Source organism: Grampus griseus (assembly GCF_964374135.1).
Source record: "Grampus griseus genome assembly, chromosome: 9".
NCBI lineage: Eukaryota > Metazoa > Chordata > Mammalia > Artiodactyla > Delphinidae > Grampus > Grampus griseus.
The window spans coordinates 15,658,587-15,682,919 of NC_139003.1; the positions used below are offsets into that span (position 1 = coordinate 15,658,587).

The 24,333-nt window shown below is 43.1% G+C and overlaps 1 protein-coding gene across 2 annotated transcripts in view; it reads left to right on the forward strand.

The window, feature by feature from the left end:
- Positions 1 to 24,333, forward strand: part of DGKI (diacylglycerol kinase iota) — a gene marked incomplete at both ends in the record, with an annotated part of 452,324 nt that overhangs the window by 156,241 nt on the left and 271,750 nt on the right. For both annotated transcript variants that reach the window (XM_082662462.1, XM_082662463.1), the window contains 2 exons: positions 2,002 to 2,110; positions 13,512 to 13,607. In XM_082662462.1, coding sequence (XP_082518588.1) covers positions 2,002 to 2,110; positions 13,512 to 13,607 — 205 coding nt within the window. The remainder of the gene's footprint in view (positions 1 to 2,001; positions 2,111 to 13,511; positions 13,608 to 24,333) is intronic.

Sequence of the window (24,333 nt, forward strand, 5' to 3'; positions counted from 1 at the left end):
GTCTGTGTGTAGCCTTGTTCCTCTGTATGAGCATCTGGGCCTCCCTGGGGACTTGGTGCTTCTGCAGGTGTAGTGTCAGAGATGGCAGGTTCTTACTGCAGTGTGTACCTCCTATGAGACAGGCTGCAGAGAGCTAATGCAAGTGAAGTAGGTAATGAAGTAGCCGGTGCTTTCCTTCAGGCTCCCCCCCCTTGATAGGCCTGGGGTAGTTAGTGGCCCCTGTCTTGCTCTGTCAACCTAAATAAAGAAGTAAACTGAAGCAAGCTCAAATGACCAGAAATTGAGTTTATATGGGAATAGCAGTGCAATGTGGGACACGCAACCTATAGTAAGCTATGGGCGAATCTGCTGATAGTTTCGGACGAACTGTTCTTATGGTCAAAGAGAGCAAAGAGGGGAGAGTCCAGCCAGAATCCAAGCAGCAAGTTCATTGGTTTGAGGATGGGGAGAGACTCTTGGCAAATGTTCATGGTTTGAGGGATAAGTTTCTGTCTCCTGTAGATCAGGCATTTACTGGAAATCAATCTCTTAGTTCTTACGTTTCGTTTGCCTGAGGGCACATGTGTGAGACTCTCCATTTCATATCCTCTGGTTCCGTTTTAGATTAAAATCTTTTTGCACTCCCGTAGAGCAGCGTGAAGACTTTAGCGACAGAAGGAAGCACCTGGGAAGCATGTGTAAGCGCAGATTGCTGCCCCCCACACCCGGCTCAGACCCACTCGGGACTCAGAGCTGCAGCATCACAAAGGCTCGCCTGATTCTCGTTCAGGTCATTCTCAGAGCACATGTGGACCCTCCCGGAGAGGAACGCTTCTCTCCCGTCCAGGGAGCCACTTAGTTAATCCACAAATCAGCACTCCCGTTTAAACTTGAGACCATTGTCTGACTTTTTTTTTTTTGGTGGTATGCGGGCCACTGCTGTGGCCTCTCTCCCGCTGCGGAGCACAGGCTCCAGACGCGCAGGCTCAGCGGCCACGGCTCACGGGCCCAACCGCTCTGCAGCACATGGGATCTTCCCGGACCAGGGCACGAACCCGCGTCCCCTGCATCGGCAGGCGGACTCTCAACCTCTGCGCCACCAAGGAAGCCCTGCCGACATTTTTGGTGGAGCTTTTCAGAAGTTGGGCTTCTGTTATTCCTGATGGTACCACAAGCTCTCCGTGGATGATCCCTGCTTCCCTCCTTTATCTTGCTGTCCTCACTTTCTCCACTAGGCTCTTATCTCCTCCCTTCCCCTTGCTCAGCAACAGTCATGTCTGCTTTGCTAAAGCAGCTCCTCTGATTTCTTACCTTTGCAGACCAGTGTCAGGCCTGACTTTCTCAACCTCCCCTGATTCATTCGCTCCTTTCTGACCCAAATTCTGTTACGTTACACTCAACAAACCTAAAATCCAACCAACGTGTTTTGGATTTTTCTTACCACGGACCTTGGTAAGATATTGGTCTTTCAGCGTGTGCGATTTCGAGGATGCAAATCGGTCTTTTCCCATTTAGAACCTCAGGCCATGTGTAGAATTCCTCTGCAAGGGTAAGGGAGGATGTTCTTGAGATGCATAAGACTGAATTTGGGGCGGGAGCCAGCTTGGAGAGCTCTTTGATGGGAAATGGAGGAATTTCAGTCGAAAACCTCATTAGCCTGCTTTTCTTGCTTAGTCTCTGGTAGCTTTAAAATTGTCTAAGATTTGGGACCACCCCAGCCTTAGGTCCTTTTCTGTAAACACAGAGACCTGCATTCCGCCCTCTGCCCTGAATAGGGGCTTACATTTTAATTCCTGGTCCTGAAGCGATATCACCCTAAGGTGGTCCCCTCAGTCTCCCTGTCTTTTGAGACCTACCACCCTCTGTCTTCACCATGCGCTTTAGAGAGATATATTCCAGTATATTTGCAAAGGTGTTCACGTGTGGAAGACTAATTCAGGCATTGTTTCTACCCCACGGGAACTGTTTAGCTCTGTATTACCTTCTGATGTTGGTTTTCCTTTGTGTTTCTTCTTGCTGCAGGAAAGCAATCTCCCGGGCGGGCCTGCAGCACCTGGCCCCTGCACATCCCCTCAGCATTCCTGTGGCAAACGGGCCAGCGAAGGAGCCCAGAGCGACTCTGGACTGGAGTGTAGGTGTCGGCTGTTTCATTTCAACACCATTCCATTGCATGTGCGTCTCTCTCATCCTCACGATTCCTGTAGCTACCAACAAGACTTAATCATTTTCAATATTGTTCACTGATCCATCTTTGGGTATCTAAGCCCTGGCTCCATTTCCAGATTCCTAAGAACATAGCTCCTTTATATGAAGTCAGACGTATTGAAAACTAAAATAAAAACTTCATGAATCCTTTGAAGCACTATTGCCTGGGTTTGCAGCTGTGAGATAAAAAGTACCTCTGTGCACATGCTTTATTGGTCCCTGCCACGTTGATGATGAATAGAGTTTACTCTTAGCGACATCACAAAGTCCAAGTTTGATTTCCTTAGCTCAAGCTGCTTTTTCTTTTTTGGTCCTTTTTTTTCTTTTTCTTTTTTTTCTTCTTTTCCTGCGAGAGGATGACCTCACTTTACATTCCAGGCACTCCATGTTCTCCTGTTTGCTATACTTCCTCCCCTAACCCAAAGGTAGATGGGTCTCATATCAGCGGGGTGGGTATATTAGCTGTTTTTTTTAAAAAAAATTATTTTATTGAAGTATACTTGATTTACAGTGTCATGTTAATTTCTACTGTACAGCAAAGTGATTCAGTTATACATATATATACATTCTTTATCATATTCTTTTCCATTATGGCTTATCACAGAATATTGAATATAGTTCCCTGCACTATACAGTAGGAACTTGTTATTTATCCATTCTATACATAAAAGTTTGCATCTACTGTATATTAGCTGATGTTAATGTTTTACCCGAAAGACGTACAAAAACTGTTAACCTTGAAGATTGCCGTGTGAATTGCTTTTACTGAGAGTCTTCGGTGAGTCAAGTTCTTGGCTAAAGACACTTTTAACTGTGGACTGAAAGGGCTTGTCTCTTTCTGAAGGAATGTAAGGAACAGTATGAAGCTAGAGGAGGGCTGCTCTGAGATTCTGCCAGTCTGGTCTTAATGATGAATCTTGTTCAGCATTTCTGGCTGAGGTGAACAGAGGGAATAATCCGTGTTCTTTTCCTCCCATAAGAAAGGCTATGGCAGGGTGGGGGGAAGGAGAGGAATTTTTAAACTCAATTTTATTTTTAGCACATAGGCTATGATTTAATGTCCTTTAATACTATAATATTTCTCCCTCTTTCCCAAGAACACACTTACTAACATCCTTATTTTATACTCTGGACACATACCAATGTACGCAGTGTATGAAGTACCTGGCAAAAGACTGAACTGAATTGGAATGCAACTTCTTCCTTGATGGAGTCCAAGAGTGCGCCAGTAGCACCTGTGTATGTTGAGTTGGTGTTCAGGGAGACTGTTCCTCTCCTCGAATTTCCCTTTATTCCAGGACAGTTAGTTAATAAACTCTTAAACCATAAGAGAGTGTGGAATATATTTACAGTAGTGCTTACATAATTTAAAAAAGAATTAAATATATAAACAAACAGGTAAATTAAATAAAAAAAGGGATGTGCATGGGCCAATGATGAGAGTGTGTTACAGGGACCCCAAAAAGTTAGTTTAATATCCATGGTGTTCCAAATCCTCTGATCCAAAGTAGTAGGATCCTATCTGAGATGCAAGATTCTAATGAGAGAGAGTTTATATCATTTAGATAGAAACATCCATTAAATCATTTCTCTGCCCCTTTTGTGATATTAGTCAAGTCACTTGATTTCTTTCCGCCTCAGGGTCCTCATCGGTAGAGGGGGACAATGGTGACCCCTCCCTAAGGGGGACTTCAGGGCTGTTGTTAAGATCAAATGGGGGCAATGAGCGTGAAAGGTCTTTGTAAACGGTACAGCCGGCAGGTTTTCTATTCAAAAATAAAGTAATTGACGAATTGGTTGATTGATCACCATTTGTTGAGTACCTGCTCTGTTCTAGAACCTGTGTTAGTTCCTTAGGATTCTGAGGTGAGGAAGATATGGTTTCTGCCTTCAAGAAGCTTAGAATGCCATGGGCAGAAGGGACATTGACAGCTAAAATACAGGGCAGCAACAGCTAGCGTAGAGGGGTACAGAGAGCGTCACTGGGGTTGTGAGGAAGGACGCCTCCATCCCCATTTGATGTTGGAAAGAGTTACCAGAAAATGCTCTTAGAAAGAATTTTCCTTCCTGAGCCAAAGCTTGACTAGAAGGTATTATTTTTCTGATTCCTGTAGAGAGGTATATACTCTAATATTTCATCACAGTGGTATTTTTGGCTAGTGGTGGGTGAACTGCAGTACACAGTTCAGGAAGAGCAAATAGGAAGTACGGCCGGGGTGCGTAGCTGATCTTTAATCCTTCAGCCCCTTTGATTATGGCTACCCTGTCCTGGTGGCCTGATGAATTATCATGGTGGCAGGAAACACTTTGGGGATGTTTAACAGCGGAGGTAAAATGGAAAGCCTTCTCTGAAGACACTCCATCTCAGGGCTTATTTAGAGATCTGATGTGGAAGGAGTTGTAAGATGTAATCAGGAAAAAAACACCTGTAATTGTGGGCTAACATTGCTGTTAGCAAACAGAAGCCAGCCCGATACTTCCTTAAGACAATCATGTAAAAGATTTTTCTCAGAAGAGAGGAAGAAGCAGATTGTTAAAAACATTTCAATGACTTTTTTTTTTTGCTGAGACTAGCCCTTGTTTCTAAATTTTTGGCTTTTCCTAACCTAAGTGCTTTACACCAAGTTCATTTATGTTACTTTAGTTTGCCTGCTTGTTCAAGAAGCTAAACCACGGTTTTCTTTGTTCTGTTTAAACTATAAGACTAGTCCTCTGGCTTGACCTACTACCATTCTCTTTCTTGTCTGTCATTCTACTCCCTTGTCTGCTTCTCTATAAAAAAGCAGCGTGACCACTGCTCTCCTTCTATCAGCCCACTTTTCTGGACTAAATGCATTAAAATTATCAATCTTTAGAAAAAATTTTTTTTTAATTTTTGGCTGTGTTGGGTCTTCGTTGCTGCACGCAGGATTTCTCTAGTTGCGGCGAGCAGGGGCTACTCTTCGTTGCGGTGCGCGGGCTTCTCACTGCGGTGGCTTCTTGTTGCAGAGCACGGGCTCTAGGTGCGCCGACTTCAGTAATTGTGGCACACGGGCTCAGTAGTTGTGGCTCACGGGCTCTAGAGCACAGGCTCAGTAGTTGTGGTGCACAGGCTTAGTTGCTCCACGGCATGTGGGATCTTCCAGGACCAGGGCTCGAGCCCGTGTCCCCTGCATTGGCAGGCGGGTTCTTAACCACTGTGCCACCAGGGAAGCCCAACTTTTTAAATTTCCTTCCTAATCTAGTGCATTGTTTTAAGACTTAAAGCACACACAGTTTTTGATCTTCCCATTCCTCCCAATGGTATCCTCTCTTCCCTTTCATGGTGACAACCTACAGGGGCTCTCCCTTTGACACCATGCCATGAACGTCAGCCAAGCCAGTTTTGGGGAAAACAAGCTAAATTGCTAGAAAGGAAGGGAGTAATGCTCAAAAAGGAAAAATAGTCTCATCTCCTGGGCTGGAATCCAAGCTTCCAGTTTAGAGCGAGTTAGCCCACTTCGAAGTGAGTCTGTTGCACAGATAATGTGTGTCTTTTCTTAAATGTCACATGCCTCCCATGCAACGGAGACTTAATTTGGACGTGGAGATTTCTTCCCTGTTTTTAGCGTTAGAGCAGAGAACATAGGATGTGGATTTTCACTGTGTCCTCTGTTCTGTAATTTGCTTTTGCCCATTACACTGCCTGAACAACTCTCAAAGCAATGGTAGAAAAGCCACCAAGATCTTTCTTAAAAAGCATGTTGGTTTTCAACATAGCATCCTTGATTTCAATTCATTTTTGCCTTCCTCGTTGGAAAATTTCCTCCAAGGCTGAGGGCTGTGGAAAACAGAGCCTCAACAGAAACAAACCCACATCCTAAATCCAGACCACCTTTTCTTCCCTCTGGTTGATGATGCTAAGAAAAGGAGTGCTTCCTTCTGGGCAGGTAAAACATAGCACAGTGGGTTCCCTGCCTCACTGTTTGGTTCAGAGACAAGATGAGGGAAGCAGAGTCTTCATGTGGGATTGGTTTAAATGAGGTTATGAAACTAGGTCATTTTATCTTTGGAAACCTTGAATGAAAAGGCAGGAGGAGGCAGGTGTGTGTGTCTGTGTGTGTGTGTGTGTGTGTGTGTGTGTGTGTGTGTGTGTGTGTGTGTATCTGTATGCACATGTGCCTGCTCTCATTTTAGTCTTGTTTCAGATGGCAGGTCCAAGCAGACCTGTGCCTTCCTTACAAGCTCTTGGCCTTTGCTTTTTAACTTCAGGTTTGGGTGTCATCACCAGTAATGACTCACACCCCGATATCTTTCTCCACTTCCATCCTCATTTCAAAAAACATTGTCCATTTAATCAAGATATCAGATTGCTAAGCAGAGCAGGAGGAGATAACCGACTATAAATTAGTAAAGGTCCTGACCTGGTCAGCCATGTTAATAGTGGGACATATCTAGCATGTTTTCATGCACCCTCACTAATCTTTTAGTTTCTAAAATTGTGAGAATTTTAAATTAAATCACATTGGCTGCTGGGAGAAATCATAGACTCTTACAACTTCACAGGTCGGTGAGAAGTACCTAGGTCTAATCTTTTGCCTCTTAGTAAGTGATTATCTAAACTAACACTGTTGAACAGAAATATATATGAGCCATAAACAAAGCCTAACTTTTAGTGGCCACATTAAAAAGTGAAAAGACATAGGTAAAATTAATTTTAATATTATATTTTGTTTAACCAAATATATAAAAATATTGCTGTTTCAACAATGTTCACATTCTTTATATATATATGATGAATATATGATATATATATGAACCATCAATATATGGTTCACATTCTTTTTTCAGACTAAGTCAGTCTTCAAAATCTGCTGTGAATTTTACACTAACAGCACATCTCAATTAGCGCTAATCACATTTCAAGCGCTCCGTTGCCATATGCTTACTGGACAACATATCTAAACCATCTGAGACAGATTTCACCTATTATTACCTTGCAGATTTTTAGAGGGAGACAGTCCAGATTTTTGTTTCCCTTTCTGAATTTGTAAGGATATTTACATTTGATACATGTTTATGATTGTCTTATTGTTTCAAAACATTTTTTACAAGCAAATGCCTTCATTTTGTGTAGATTATTTGCTTCTGGTGTCAGCGTACTCTATCTGTGTCATTCAGTCTATAACACTCCCTCTCCACAACTTGTGTCTTTTTACCTATAACTATTTATTACTAGGACTTCAGGTAGAACTTGAGAGCAAGAAATCCTACCTGTATCTACATAGGTGGGTCTCTGCTCTTAGGTAGCTAGATCTATCTATAGATAGGTTGATCTATATAAATCTATGTATACCTACAGAGACTTGTTTCAACACTCACTAATACAGAAGAAATGTTATCTTCATTTTGAAACGGAACTATTTTTTCTGTCTGGCACAGACGGATACTCTGAGTTATATACTGTTTGAGATGGTATTTCAAGATGAATGTGTAAAGAGGAGAGAAAGAGGTACCTGGGTGTGGAGAATGGAATAAATAAAAAAATATGGCACAGAAAAGGAAAATAGGACTATATTTAGAGAAGAGTGACAAAAGAATAGAATGTGGGAAGGTGAATAAGAAAGACAGATTGGTACCATTAATGGAAGGTCTAGTACGTGGGATTAAGTTTAGATTTTGTTTTATAAATAATAGGGATTTTTTTTTTTTAGCCTCCTAAGCAAGAGAGAGGCATAATCACAGCTATGTTTTAAGGGAGTTAATTTTACAGCAGTGTGAAATATCAGAGAGAATGTCAGAAGTAGAATTCAGAGCAGAAGACACCAGGACTCAGAGATTAGACATGCTGTTCAGTGTATGGTAGGTAACTTGGGGGTAAATGTAGACAATGAAAGGAAATGCAGACAAAGCCATGAGCAAAGAGAAGAGGCCTGTGTTAGTTGGGGTGGGCTAGGCTGCAATAAATAAAATCATCACGTAATGGCTCAATACAAGAGAACTTTATTTCTCACTTGTGTAACAGACCAGGACTGTTTCAGGTTGGGTGGCGGGTGAGCTCTGTTCCACATAGTTATTCAGTGACCTGGACTGACAGTTGCTCTTACAGCATCATTAGAAGCCTTCTAAAATCATCCCAAAGGCCAACTTCCCAGGTATCCAGTATGGGAAAAGGGAGGGAGGTTTTAGTGGGCCAAGTCTGAAAATAGTACATGTCACTCCTGCTCATGTGCCATTGGTTAGAACTGGGTCACATGGCCACATCCAATCACAAGCGAGTCTGGGTAACAAGGTCTAGCTGTGTGCTCAGGAAGAAGAGAAAAATGATTTTGGTGAATGGCTAGCAGTCTTGACTACGAAGACCCAGGAGAGAAATAGATGTTGGATAATACTAACATCTATGGATTAGGAAGGAAGAACGAAAACTGGTGACTAACCACAACGATAATAAGAACTATATTGAGGGAATCCCCTGGTGGCGCAGTGGTCAAGAATCCACCTGCCAATGCAGGGGACACGGGTTCGAGCCCTGGTCCGGGAAGATCCCGCATGCCGCGGAGCAACTAAGCCCGTGCGCTGCGACTACTGAGCCCACGTGCCACAACTACTGAAGCCCGCGTGCCTAGAGCCCGTGCTCCGCAACAAGAGACTCCATTGCAATGAGAAGCCCGCGCACCGCAACGAAGAGTAGCCCCCGCTCACCGCGACTAGAGAAAGCCTGCATGCAGCAACAAACACCCAATGCAGCCAAAAATAAATACATAATTTTTTAAAAAAAGAACTATATTAACACCTATTAACTTCTCATTGTGGGCAAGGCATTGAACGTTATTCATTTTCACATTTAAACATCATTGTGATCTTGTGAGGGAAGTACAATTATTATTACAATTTTAGTGGTGAGTAAACTGAGGCCTAGGGAAGTTAGAGAGACCCTAGGTCATAGAGCTAGTAGGTAGCAAGTCTCTCTGACTCCAAAGCTCATGTTTATTACTCTTGAACTGGATAAGGATTTATCAGAAGTGTAAGAAGAAAACCACAACAGTTTATTTTTCTATTCATGTGTGAATGCCACCCAGCTGAATTCAGGAGTTCCCAGGACCATACTCACTTGCAGGTTCTGGAATCCCCAAGACCACACTCATGTTCAATAATTCATCCGAAGGACTCATAGAATTTACTGAAAGCTGCTGTACTCACATTTATGGCCTATTATAGTGAAAGGATACAGGCTCAAACCAGCCAAGGAAAGAGGTGCATGGTGCAAAGTCCAGGACATTTCTACACAAGGAGCTTCTGGTTGTCCTCTCCCGGTGGATTTATGACAGAGATAACTTCTCCCAGCAACCATGGTGCAACTATACATATGGCATATTGCCAACCAAGGAAGCTCATCTGAAACTCGGTACCCAGAGTTTTAGTCGGAGCTTGGTCATGTAGACACAGTTAACCACCTGCATGGTTGACTTTAGCCCCTAGCCCCTCTGGAGGATGAGCTGATATATGTCTCACCATAAGTCACTGCTATTTTAGAATATTTGGCATGGCCCAAGGTCCCCATGTAAACAAAGATACTCTTATCAGGCAAGACATTCCAGGCACTTAGAGAGATTACCTTCCTATAGTTGAGGGCAAAGCCCAGACCTCTCTTTGCGTAAGGTTACTTCCTTCTGATGCGTCAGACAAGACAGATGTACAGGAAAAGGATGAGGCATGGGGAAAATGTAGTCTAAGAAAAGGTATGTTTCATGTTTTCCTTGCATGACTGTTTTTTTTCTTGCATGCCTCTGTTTCTTTCATGATTTTGAAAGACCTTCGTGTCTCTTAGGCATCCATGTTTACTTCTCACAGTTTGTGACTCCAAACTTATGGACAGATTAAAAAACAAATTATCCTTTCTACTCCTTGGAATTGCATATAACAAGAATGTGATTCGTTCACTGATTCTTAATCTCATCTTTTCAGTTCCCCAAATTTATTTATCACCTACTATTTGCCAGGTGCTAAGTTAAGTGCTGGACATTTAATGTCCATATGAAGCTTAGAATCTAGCATAAGAGGGAAACATGAATCAAATAATCATGCCAATGAATGATGGGAGGGAAACATGGTTTTATGAGAGTAACTAACAAAATGACTTCGATTTTGGGGTCCGTGATGGCTTCTTTGAGAAAAAAAACACTTGATCTGGTAACCAAAAGGTAAATAGAAATTACCCACGTAAGTCAGAATGAAGAAGAATAGGAAGTTTGGATACAGTAAACAGAATACATGGTCAACAGTCTTTGATGTGGGGACATTTGAACAGAGATCTAAATGAAATGAGAAATGCACAGTGCAGGTGTCTCGTGTAAGCAATTTTTAGTCAAGGGAGCAGCGAATTCAATGGACCTGAGATGAGAGCTTCCTTAGTCTGCTTGGGAAATACGAGACCAGTGTCATGGCAGGTCAGCGACTGAGAGGGAGAGAGAGAGAAGATGAGGTAGCTGGGCAGGGAAACGAGATCGCGGAGAGACAGGAGAGGAAGTCAGAGAGGCTCCCAGGGACGAGGTAAGTGAGGACTTTGCACTCTTCCGAGTACATGGATAGCCATTGAAGAGTTATGAGCAGATGAGCGATTTGATTAGATTTACTTTCTTTGTTGTTGTTTGGCTGCGTTGGGTCTTCGTTGCTGCGCGCGGGCTTTCTCTAGTTGTGGCGAGCGGGGGCTACTCTTTGTTGCGGTGCGCCGGCTTCTCATTGAGGTGGCTTCTCTTGTTGCGGAGCACAGGCTCTAGGCGCATGGGCTTCAGTAGCTGCGGCGCATGGGCTCAGTAGTTGTGGCTCATGGTCTCCAGAGCCCAGACGCAGTAGTTGTGGTGCACGGGCTTAGTTGCTCCACGGCATGTGGGATCTTCCTGGATCAGAGATGGAATCTGTGTCCCCTGCACTGGCAGATGGATTCTTAACCACGGCGCCACCAGGGAAGTCCCTGATTAGATTTACATTTTAAGGTAATTATTTTGGTTGCTCTGTGGAGAACAGACCATGGGGAGACAAGAGTAGAGCAGAGACACCAGTTAGGGAGCTATTGGGAATATTCCAAGCCAGAGATGATGGAGGATTGGGTGGTAACAGTAGATGTGGTGAGAATTAATTGGGTTTCATACACATTTTGAAACTAGAGTCAGTAATATTATTTCTTGAACCCCATTCCATCAGGCTTTCTTCCTTCTCATCCTACTGTTGGTACTTTTGTCAAGGTCATCAGTGACTTCACATGTTCACATGGTGAAATCCAATGGCCAGTTCTTCAGCTTTTGACACAGACCTTCTAGGTGCACTTTCTTCCTGGAAACGTTATACTCTTTTTTGTTTTCCTTGTACCCCAGTGGCCATTCCATCCCAGTCCCCTTTGCTGGATCTTTCCTATATCCCCAAACTCTAAGTATTGGAATGTTCCACAGCTCAGTACTCAGAGCTTAGGTTTTTGCATTCAGTTCTCATGGCTTTAGGTGCCATCAATTAACGGTTGCCTCCCAAATTATTCATACAGTACATACCTCTTCTTTGAACTTCAGACTCATAAAAATTGCCCTCTCAACATCTCCACTTGAAGGTCTAATAAGCATCTCAGAATTTTACATCCTCAACACTGAACTCATTGCGCTGATCATTTCATAATGTATAAAACTATAGAATCACTGTGTTGTACACCTGAAACTAATATATTAAATGTTAATTATAACTCAATGGAAAATAAAATAAAACAAAAACCTGAACTCGGCTTACTCCCTAAATCTGCTCTTACTGTAATCTTCTCCCTGAATTTCAGTAAGTGGTATCTCCATTCTTACAGCTGCAAATATTTGCTAAAAACTTCAGACTAGTTAAAGCACACTTTCTGGGGATGGGCTGGTAGCCAGGTGTTCTTCAAAACCCATCAGGTCATTGTAATGAGCAATTAAATTTGAGAAGGAGTGTGCTCGAGCCACTGTGGCAGGAAGCCCCCACCTTTTTCTTTCCCTCTTCTCTTGCTGATGTCGGGCTTTCTAATCAGATCCCCACTCAGGAGTGAGGTTAGCTTATGCTAGCACTCCTGCCGTGCCTGAATCCTTATCAGCAAGCTTCTGAGTGCTCGTAGAGGGTCTCCAGTGTGCAGGGACAATCCGCTTGGCCCAGCGTGGATGAAGCCTGCCAGCCCAGTGAGTTACTGATGTCTTGCAAGTCTCTGACTCCCTGGGCTTACTTGCTCCTGCCCACCTTACTTGGCCTACTGGGACTTAATTTTGGGCCTGCCTAGATTGGTATTATCAAGGATTTTTGACTTTCTCCCCACTGCAACATTTTGTACTTCACTTTTTAAAAGAGTTGGTGGGATTTTTGCTGTAGTACGTTTCTGTAGTATTTGCTGCTATGATTATGTGTTTAGTTTCCATGTTCTCTGGTAGATTTTACTGCACACTAACCCAGTGCCTGGCACCAGGTGTGTGGAATGTTTATTGAATGAATTAGAGAATAAAAGAATGAAAAGAGATTTAATTCTATAAATGGTTATAAGTTAAATCTGGATGATAAGTTCCCAGTAGTAGAATATTTTAGTTTGTGGAGCTGGATTTCTTTAGGATACCTGGCAAAGAAATGCCTTTTAATTAACTAATTTATTTTTTATCTTGTTCTCATCCATCATGATCTGAAGACTTTTAGGGTTCCAAACCTACAGCTATTCTCTGTTTGCCACTGGAGGTATGTGAATATTTTTAGAAGCAGGGAAATCATTCAATTTGAAGAATTTAGAATTGGACGAGGGCCCTATTGAGCTGGTGAAATGTTTGAATTAGTAGTTTATTATGCTTTGACTACACAGCGACTTAAAACTAAGTTATAAGAAGCTCCTGGTTTAGAAGTATAATTTATCCATTACTGATATGAATGTATTTTCAAGCAGCCTTTAAAGTACTTTAATACTACTCTCCTCCTTAGCTAATTTGCTAAGGAGAGTCGACTTTTAATAGAATTTTGGCCTCAATTGTCATGAACTCTGCAGTGGGCCTGGATGAATAAGGCCTTAGATTGACTACCTTGAGAGTTTTTTGCCCCTCATTTGTTACATATTTCAAAGATGACCACATCCATGGGTAAACGCATCTTTGGACTTAACATATTAATTAATTATTGCTCACAGTTTTTCCAAATACCTTTTTCCGTTTCTAGAATTTTGGTAGGACCAATTTCAGTGGTATTTTCAGGGGTAAAATGAGAAGCGTTTAGACAATTTGGGTTCACTAACTGTCTTGCATCCAAAATCTAAATTTGAGATCTGCCCCCCTCCACCCCGTCCCTTTATGCCTGAAAAGAAAACTGAAGTCAGGTGGGTCTTTTCCTTCCAGGAAAATGCCGTGAATGGAGAGCACCTGTGGCTGGAGACCAACGTCTCGGGAGACCTGTGCTACCTGGGGGAGGAGAACTGCCAAGTCAGATTTGCAGTGAGTGTGCGCCCGGGACCCCTGTGCTCTGGCCTTCCTGGGGGGAGCCTTGCGGGTAGTTGAGTCTGAAGGCAGCGGGGATCACTGCGCCTGAATTTCCAAGGAAAGCTTTGAAAGAGCCTGTCCCTGTGAGGCAGTTGACAGTTTATCAAGTTAGCATGGCTTTTAAGGGGTCAGTTGAATGGTTTTAGGTTTTTTCTTGATTCTGCAGGTCGAACCTTGGGATAATGTGCTACTTTGTGATGATAACCAGTGTTGGGTTTTGTTAGTGTGTTTGGGGGTGGGGGAGAGGGTGAGTGTGCATGACGGCAATGCTTGCACACGGAGCCGTGTCCTGTGGGGAGAGACCCGTGGGTGGAGGAAGGGTCTCTGTGGGAGAAGGCTCTCCTTCGTAGGGGAGCATGTGTGGTGGACGACATTACTGGTGGGTGAAGGTAGAGATGGGTGCAAACACTGGTCTGGTGGTGGGTGTAGGCTCACAAATAATTCAGACTAGGCTCCAGATGAGAAAATTCTAGAAACTATATAAGTGATCAACAGTCAACTCCATCAGAGCATAACTTTCTAAAATTTGCTTTGTCCGTATTTGGAACAACGTTTAAATGTTAAATCTTCTTTGTGTTCCATGAAAAGAGCATGGTTGCCAGGCTGTAAGTTGGGAGGAACTAAATTTTAGTATTGAGAAACTGAACTTAAAATTTTTGTGTAGTTAAAAATTATGGTTCAAAAAGAGAGTAATGGGGGCTTCTCTGGTGGTGCAGTGGTTGAGAGTCCTCCTGCCGATGTAGGGGACATGGGTTTGTGCCCCGGTCCGGGAAGATCCCACATGCCGCGGAGCGGCTGGGCCCGTGAGCCATGGCCGCTGGACCTGCGCGTCCGGAGCCTGTGCTCTGCAACGGGAGAGGCCACGACAGTGAGAGGCCCGCGTACTGCAAAAAATATATATATATAATAATAATAAAATAAAAAAGAGGGTAATGGGAAACTAACAATAGTAAAGAAGAAAGAAAAGTTGTATTCTTTCTTATTTTGGGGAAATGGGCATCATAATTGACCTAATAATTATTTTCTTTTTTGTTATGTTTGTTTATAACGTGAAAGAGGATTTGGGGCAAAATGTAGAACCTAGGAATTACGAATGAATATGTTTCTATGAATAACAAATAAGGAAGAAATTGAGTTTCTGCCAACGTCTATAGAAGAATAGCCCCAAGGGACTTTTATTAGGCTGCCTGGAATCACAAAGCTGGGGAGCCAAGATTTTTTAAAATTGCATTAGGTGTTTTGATGCCTAGTTTATAGGTCTTGTTTGGAAAACTTTATTAGAGTTTGGAGGACCAGGGTTTGTTTCAGTGAGGGTGGGATAGTTAAATGTCAGTTGAAGACTCAGTTGTACAGGCTCTCAATTTCAAGTCAGGAAACTTGGATTTGAATCTCAGTGTTATCACTATGTGGCATTGAGAACTCCTGACCTTTGGTTGTTGGCCACCTTCAAGGTAGAAAAATGAAGGAGGATTAAATTAAGTTTGCTTCTGATTCAGATCTGTACTTCGTTGTTTGCATTTCTTTTAATCTGGTTGTAAATTCAGTTGATTTAAATATCATTTCAACTTTATGCATATGTATTTTCAATTAAAGTATAATTTCATGAAATTTGATTAAATTAACCAAAACCAAGAGAAGCTCAGCTGTTTAGACTAAAATGCTATAAATGATGAATTAACATTTGGATCTTAGTTAATTGTGTAAACACTGGTCTTGATAATATAAAATGGAAAAAATGAAAGCCAGTCCTTCTTGTGTACATACTTTTGAACTATTATCTACTGATGCTGCTGTCAACTGATGGACTGTAATTTGTTATGGAGTTCTACCTTATTTCCAGATTACTCTCTTTGATCCTTTTCTGACACTCTTTTAGAGTCAGCCACATACCTCTCTTGGCAAAAATATGAACAGGTACCTACATCCGCCTTAAACCTTGTATCGGTAAATAGCATTGCTACCCACTAATTGATTCTAACTCGGTCACTATTACCTCTATGCCAGGAAAAGTAACAAAGAAAGGAAATATTAGGGAGATGTAAGGAGGTAATAGAATTACAAAAATTTCTAGTGTTCTTTTGAATCTTCCTCATAATTTCATCCCAAATACTTGGCTTTCTTAACTCACTTTACAAAGTATCTGGAGGAGGAAGGTCTCTCCTCCAAAAAACATGGATTAAATGAAGGCATAAAGCGGTGAGGAAGCTGAAGACCTGGGTTTCCTCATTATAAGCTCCTGAAGGCTCAGTTTTTTTTACCTGTAAAGTGGAAGGAATGTTGTTTTGAGGGTTAGATGAGATAATGCATTGAAAGGACTTACTTGCCACAGCCATAGGCATAATGAATTCAAAGGGGGCAGGGGGGACCCAGAAAGGACAAGAGCAGACAATTCACAAAAGAACTACCGCTGGCCAATATATGTATGAAAAATATAAACAAAGGCACTCAAATTGAAACAGCTATGAGGAGGCAACGTTGTGTGCCTGTTAAAGATTTACAAAATGGTAATACCTGCTGGCTAGTTTAGACCAAAATTCGTCTTCTCATTGTCAGCTGGTGGGAGTGTAAGTTGATATACTTCACAAAATTATCACTATGTAGTAAAAGCGTTAGAAATCTAACTCACTCTCTCCACTTCATTCTGGCATCACGTTTTGGGAAGGACGCTGGCAAAGGGAAGACCCAGGAGAGTGTGCTTAACTTGGTTCAGGGTGGGGAACTTTGTAGTAGAAGGAAGAGCGAAATAACCGGGGTTGCAAAAGAGTATTAATGAGAGAAAGGAGAGAGAACTGACATCTTCCAGCATTAGAAGAGCTGCCATGAAGAAAAGGAAAGTATGTTTTTTTAATTTAATTTTTTATTTTATATTGGAGTATAGTTCATTTACAATGTTGTGTTAGTTTCAGGTGTACAGCAAAGTGATTCATTTATACATATATATGTATCTATTCTTTTTTGGATTCTTTTCCCATATAGGTTATTACAGAATATTGAGTAGAGTTCCCTGTGCAATACAGTAGGTCCTTGTTGATTATCTATTTTATATATAGTAGTGTGTGTATGTTAATCCAAAACTCCTAATTTATCCCTCCTTGCCAGGTTTCCCCTTTGGTGCCCATAAGTTTGTTTTCAAAGTCTGTAAATCTATTTCTGTTTTGTAAATAAGTTCATTTGTATCATTTTCTTTCTAGATTCCACATATAAGTGATATCATATGATATTTGTCTTTGTCTGACTTACTTCACTTAGTATGATAATCTCTAGATCCATCCATGTTGCTGCAAATGGCATTATTTCATTCTTTTTTATGGCTGAGTAATATTCCATTGTATGTATGTGTGTGTATGTATGTATATATATACCACATATACTTGATCCATTTGTCTGTCAATGGACATTTAGGTTGCTTCCATGTCTTGGCTATTGTAAATAGTGCTGCAATGAACACTGGAAAGAAAAGGGAGGTGTCTTGCTCTCCCCTGTTAGGAAGGTAGAAGTAAGTTCTAGATAGAGAATCCACTGACTCTAACAGTCGATCTTACACTTTGATATAATAGATGTCACCTGGAAAACCTGTTAACAAAGTAGATTACTTTTTAAATCCTTGCTCCAAATGCTGATTCAGTAGGTCTGGAGTTAGATTTGGGAACCTGTGATTTTTAACAGTCGCCTCAAATAATCATGGTACAGATGGTCCACAAACTTAACTTTGACAAATACTGTATTATAAGGAAGAACTTTAACAATCAGGGCTTGGACAACCAACAGGGGAACAAGGTGCCTGGAGAGATGGGCTCAAAGGAAGTGTTTATGAATACGTTGGGTGGCCATCTTTCAAGGATGCTTAAAGTGGGGGTGCACCTCTGCTTTGGGTAAGAGGTTAGGCAAGGAGATCTCCAAGACAGCCTCCAGTTTAAATGTTTTATTTGCAGCTTTCTTAGTATTGAACACAGTTTCATAAGAAAAAAAAATACCATGTGTAAATAGATTATATATTCTCATTTCTTTAAAGAATCACCTTTGAAGAAAGCCAACCTGTTGGGTTTGGGACCAGATTACCATAACCAGGTGCTACCTGCTGGCTCCTAAACAGAATGCAGGCAGAGTGCTTGGAGGAGGAGTGACTCCATCACTGAAGAGGTGCCTTTCACTCCTTACTCTATTTTAGCAAAGCAAATGTCACGGGTGGAAGTTAAGAGAAGGGAGAAGGGAGAAATCAGTGTGGGTTGAGTAGACAGAGGCGGCTTCGTGGAAATGGGGCTTGAAAGCAGTATTGAAAGATGGGTTAGATTTATGTAAGTCGAGTGGGGAAAGGAAACCTTTACAGGCAGGGAGAGGAACATGGGCAAACTCAGAGGCAGGAACAAGCTTTGTACGAGGGAGAAGGGAATCACGAGACAGGCATGAGCACACCAAAGGGCATGCGTTGGGTAAGAATGGAAATAAGGATGGATGGGGGGGTGTGTGTGTGTCTGTTTTCTCAACTGAGACTCAGAGCGCATGTTATAAATGTCTGTGTGCTTGTAAAGCATGACCATATTGTCTAAACCAAGACAGATTTGAGGGTGAAAATGGCTGCTGTGAAACCATCACAACGTATGGGGACAGTGCAATAGTCTATTTAAAACCAAAGCCATCCTGCAAATTCAGGACCTCCTGCTGGCAGACATGGATGGACATTTGGGGGCTGATATTGGAAGGCATTGCAAGGAAGGCAGTGACGACATAGAACATGAAGACTGCTGTAGGAGAGTTTTCCAAAGTCTCAGGGCTGAACCAGATGACCTTTACAGTTCTTCCTCTTTTATATTCTCCAGTGAGAACATTTAATACTGCAGAATGTCTGTGAATAGATATTTAATGGGATTAAAGTTGTTCCCAAATCAGTGGCAGTCCCCAAGTTAGTAGCTGTTTCTTTTTCTGGTCTGGAGAGAAGAAAGGTATGCAAAAGTCATGAAATTGGAGTAGAAGGATCACTGTTTTCCATCATGATTATGGGGGGGGGAAACTGAGACAAAATTCCAGCTAGGACCACTTTTGTTTTGTGATATTTATTTTGATGGACATGTCTTCATTCATTTATTCTACAAGTGTTTACGGGCTGGGTACCCAGTGCCAGAAACTTCAGACCGAGTTGAGAGTGACAGGTGACAGTTAATTGTAATTGACAACGTCACGGCTCATAGTGGGTACACTGCTCGTGCCTGTCTCGTGACTGTCTTCTCCCTCGTACAAAGCTTATTCCTGCCTCTGAGTTTGCCCATGTTCCTCTCCCTGCCTGTAAAGGTTTCCTTTCCCCACTCTACTTACGTAAATCTAACCCATCTTTCAATACTGCATTCAAGCCCCATTTCCACGAAGCCGCCTCTGTCTACTCAACCCACACTGATTTCTCCCTTCTCTTAACTTCCACCCATGACGTTTGCTTTGCTAAAATAGAGTAAGGAGTGAAAGGCACCTCTTCGGTGATGGAGTCACTCCTCCTCCAACATCACTCATCTGACAACATCACAGTGGGTACAGTCTGTAGAAATCATTCTGGTGCATGGCTGATACAAAGATGTTAGCGAAATACGTATTTGTTCCCAAAGAAACTCATGCCTCCCTGAGAATCCATTGAGTACATACCTTTGCACACCAATTTTTACACTTAAAAGACACTGCCTACGTCACTACGTAGGGGTACAAACAACCGTGGTCACACCTGCCCAGAGACATGTAGACACATAAAGGCCACATGGGTAGTGGGAAGGAAGGGGACTCTGAGTGAGACAGACCTGAATTTGAAAACCTATTGTTCCATGTAGTTACTGAGTGAATTTGGGGCATATCATTTCACCTCGTTTTGCCCCCATTTCCTGATTTACTGTATTGTTATTAAGATTGACCTCAGTGATTCTTTTTTATTTTTATTAAAAAAATTTTTTTTTTAATTTTAACATCTTTAGACCTCAGTGATTCTTATTCCTGGAGGAGCATTGTAGTGTCTTCTGAAGCTTTACTTCAACTTTATTTTTTTAAATGACTGGTTCCCAGCCTGGATCTACCACATCAGAATCTCTGGGGAGTGGGACCAGGCATGAATATGTTAAAAACAAGCAAACTCTACAGATGACATATGTGCTGTCACACATAGTGGGTAGGGAGCCACTGATCTACTTCACAGAGAGAGTGTCAGAACCAAATGAAGTGGCCTGGTCCCTGCCTCTGGTGTAGAGTGGCTGTTATGCCATAAATCGTGTACCCCCCAAATATGTTGATGTCCTAAACCCCTTGATCCCACAATGTGACCTTATTTGAAAATTGGGTTGTTGCAGGTGTAATGACTTAAGATGAGGTCATACTGCAGTAGGTGGGACCTCATGCACTCTGACAAGCGTCCTTATAAGAAGAGGAGAGGACACACAGTGGTAGACAGGGAAGAAGGCCATGTAATGATAGAGGCAGAGATTGGAGTGATAGAGCTGCAAGGCAAGGATCGCAGGCTCTTACCAGAAGCTAAGAGGAAGGCGTGGACAGATTCGCCCTCAGAAGTGTGCCAACCCTATGCACACCATGACGACAGGCTTCTAGCCTCCAGGGCTATGAGAGAATTCACATTTCTGTTGCTTTACGCTACCCAGGCTGTGGTCCTTGGTTAGGGCAGCCCTAGGAAGCAAAGACAGAAGATATTCTGTTAAGGTGAGTTACCTTACCTGGCCACGCAGATGCCTGCACACGGCTCTCAGATGCACTCACACAGGTACATTTAAATCAGGCTTGATTGAGGATTTCAGTTGAGAGGTATGTGGCTTTCTGGATAAGTGAGCAGACAGACAGGTAGGTGCCAGAACTACGGGAATAGGGTAGGTAGAAAGGTGGGGGAGACCGCAGAGGTTGGGCAAGAGAAGAAAGGAGCTGTCAGGCTTCGGAATGCTGTTACCAGTTATATCTTCTCTATACTTAAGTGTACTTCTGTCACCTTCTCTTTGTGGGTAGGCTAATGGGTACCGTTTCGCTTTTGTTATTGTTTTGTTTGTGTGTTTTACTTTACTCTTGTCCTTGTGGGTCACGTTTGGCAAAAATGGCCAAACCCGCCTGTAACACCTGACCTTGATTCTAAGGTGTCTTCCAATACTGCTCAGCGCTTAACAAATATAGTTTTATTAAGTCGATGACTAATTGCAATAGGGCAGTCAGGTGAGATGGGGGCGGGGGAGTGGAGAGTGAGGGGCTACTCAGATCCAGCGACAAATAGGTCTGGATAGAAATCCTAGCTCTGCCCTGCTGCCCTGAGTCTCAGGTTGCTCTGTAAAACGGTGATGATTATATCTGCTCTTCAGAATTGGCAGGAGGATTAAAGTAGTTGACACATGTTAATATCCTCCCTCCTTCTCTCCTATCCTTGCTTATATTTCAATGTCATTAAGTTGAATGAGCTAATTGGTAGTTTGGTTGGACTTTGGTTTCAACAAGACCTTCTGTTTGGGATGCCCCGACGCTGAGACTCTTACACTTTCCCTGTCATTTTGCTGCTGTGTGTAATGTGCATAGTCTCCCTAGGTCATGGGTGGGACCAGCTGAGTGTGACAAATCAAAGTAACTCATTCTGGAAAACATCTCACAGGCTGCGTCTTCTTCCTGATGGGTCAGAAGCCTCATCCTTGTAATCGGGCATCACAGCATCTGCTCGAAAGGATGCTGGCTATGTCCCTGGGTTTTGGAAGAAACTTGTAAGAAGAGTACAAGAGCAGTAGCTCTCTGCCCTATTTGAAGGAAGCTTTCCGTTGTTTTGAAAGAGAAAAAAGATGGCGAACCTGGTGACAGCCCTGTCTATTTCATCTCTAGAAGATGCGAGCACTGGCCAGTGGCCCATGAAGATGCTGATTTGTGGGCATCTGTGCACTGTGAGCGAGATGAGAGAGTCGGTCCCCAGCACAGGCGGCTGGGGACCTCTGACCGTCTGTGCATTCGGATCTGGTGGGTAGATACCCCAGAGCACCAACATTGGACGCAAGCCTCAGTCTGGGCTGGGACCACCCCTCCCCCCACCCCTCGCTGCCCCTGGTCTTCCAGCACGGCAGACTGACGCTCCGCAGCTCCAGATGGTAGCCGGGCTCACAGAGGGAGCTGTGAGTGTGGCAGCAAAGCCCAGAAGCCTAAGCCAGCCTTCCAAGCTGTTTGGGTACCAGCCGTGAAGATGCCATCTCCGCGGCGCTTCTAAGGCCGCTCTCTACCAGAGGCGCCTCCCACCACCAAGATATTGAGGAGCTCATGAATGCAGATGACTCGGGGAGAGCAGAGCCGTCAACAAAAATAGTTTTGAAAAAGCATCTGCTCAGACAGACTCTCTGCTCCTGACCCCCGAGCCAGTGGATGTGAGTGGAGGAAGGGGGTGGGGTGTTTCTGTGTGTGCAAGGGGTGTTGCCCATATGTGTCTGGCCAGATGGTCGGGAATGTCCATGAGATCGTCCAAGTGCACACACAGGACTGGGTCTAGCATGGGGCAGGCCCTCAGCTAGCCATTGTTATTATGACAGCTATCGTTGTCATTGTAATTATTTAGCTTAGAGTGTTATTCGTATGCTTGAGGAGCTTGTAATACTGACCCTGCCCACTTTGTGCACTAGAGAGAGTGATAAGATACGGAGCCCAGGGAGCTGCAGGGCTCTGCCACTCTCTCCTAGGTGACCCGGCATCAGCAGTACCATTGTCTATTTGCACAGTCTGCTTTCAAAAAAATAAAATCGTGTCCTAGAGAGCACTGAACTCCTGTAAAAGCAATATGGAAAATTCTTCCTTAAAAATGGCTTGTAATGGAACAAGTTTAGAAAACACTGAACACCTTTGATAATCTAACATGTCTTCTGAGGCTCCGAGAGAGGCATTAGGGATGCAGGATTTGCTCTCTGTTTGCTTGCGGGGAAGGGATGATTGTTGAAAACCCATTATTTTCCCCACAGAACACCCGTTGTCATCTCGTGAGATCTCAGTATTCAGTGGGAAACTATTTATCCATGCAATGCAGTTCTCCTCTTGTCAGTGTTGGTCAGTAACAACGACCCTTTGGGGTGGTCGTTGGGGCAGTTTACTCCCACTTAAAGGAAACACAGGTCAGAGACACTTAATCACTGCGGTGGGGCTTCTTCACTTTTCTGTCTCTTTATGCAGTTCTTTTGCCTTTGTTTGAAACTTTCATTAAGCCGTCTGTCTGTCTGTCTGTCTGTCTTATTTTATTTTTAGAGCCTGAGCCTCTGAGCATGGTTGTCATCTCTTCTGCGATGATACTTGTAGATTGAGGCTGCATTTGTGTGTTTGCATATGGGTGTGTGCTTGTGTGGAGCGGGTCTCTTCTTGTTTAATATGGGTACGGTTCTGTCACTTAATAGAGGTAGTTTGCATGGGATTCAGTGTAGGGTTTACATATCGCCTAGGCAATGCCCAGGTGTACAGAAGGGCTTTCCCTTCTTCCAGTGTCTCTCAGTGCCGGGCACCCAGAACAACAGGTTCTAACCAACGTTCTTACCGCTCAGAGGCCCCAATCTCAGCTGAAGCACTGTTTACTTTAGCAGTTACCCAGAACTACTGCTGACCCCAAGGTTGATATTGTCCGTTTTTAGGAGATTTTTCTTGTTGTTTTTCTTACCTCGTATGCCAGGCAGATACAGGTTGCAGAAGGTAATGTTTTAAAGACAGAAGGAAATGACAAAGCCTGCTTTGGTGTCTTCATTCAAGGTGGTGTGTGGGCTTTGGAATCAAGTGACCCGGCTTTGAATCCAGGCTCTGGGATTTTCTAGTTGTGTGATGTCCATCATTGTTTTAACGTCTTTAAGCCTCAGTTTCATATCTGTAAAATGTCGATAATACCAGCTGCTTATGGTTGTTGGAAACTTCAATGAGATAAAGCATATATAGCAATGAACCACGTGGCCAGTCGCAAGCACTCAATAAAAATTGGTTGCTCGGCTCATTCCTCCTTGAGTAAAAGTGGTTCCAGAGGATGGTCAGAAACTGAAACCCAACAGGCAGCGCCAGGGTAGTAACTTTGGAGGGCCTTGTAATCATCCCCCTTTCTCTCACTGAATAAAAGAGAGGGTGAAACAACCAGCCCAGCTGTGCCCCTTCTCCATTCTCTCCATCTCTTCTAGTGCACATCACTTTCTAACCTTTAAAAAAAAAAATCACTTCCTTACTTGCCTGTCTGTGTCCCTATCAGAACATGAACTCCATTTAGCTCGGGACTCTGCCTGTCTTGTGCTCTCCTGGGTCCTCAGTACTGAGAACACTGACTGCATTGAGTAGTTACCCTGCCCTTTTCCACAGAATGAATGAATGAGTTCAGTGATGTGATTCTTGAAAGACGCACACACAGACGCCTGTCACCAGATCAACCCTGCCGCTTAAGTATCGTTACACTTAGAATCCAGGGCGTTTGAATTTCCGCCTTATTTTTAAGGCTCTTCACAGGGAGATTCCACATTCACTACTACAGGCCATTGAGGGGTTATAAGTCCTGTTTACCCTGTGTCGTGCCCTTCTTATTTGATTCTCATGGAGGACAGAGACTGCTGTTGACCATTCTTGGCACAGGTGGTCATGGTAGGGTTGTCATAAGTCCATCCCCTTGGGGCTGTCATGAGACTAGATCATCTAAAGCAGTCTTGTCGAACATCATGGTTACCTAGCTTTCTCAGTCCTGCTC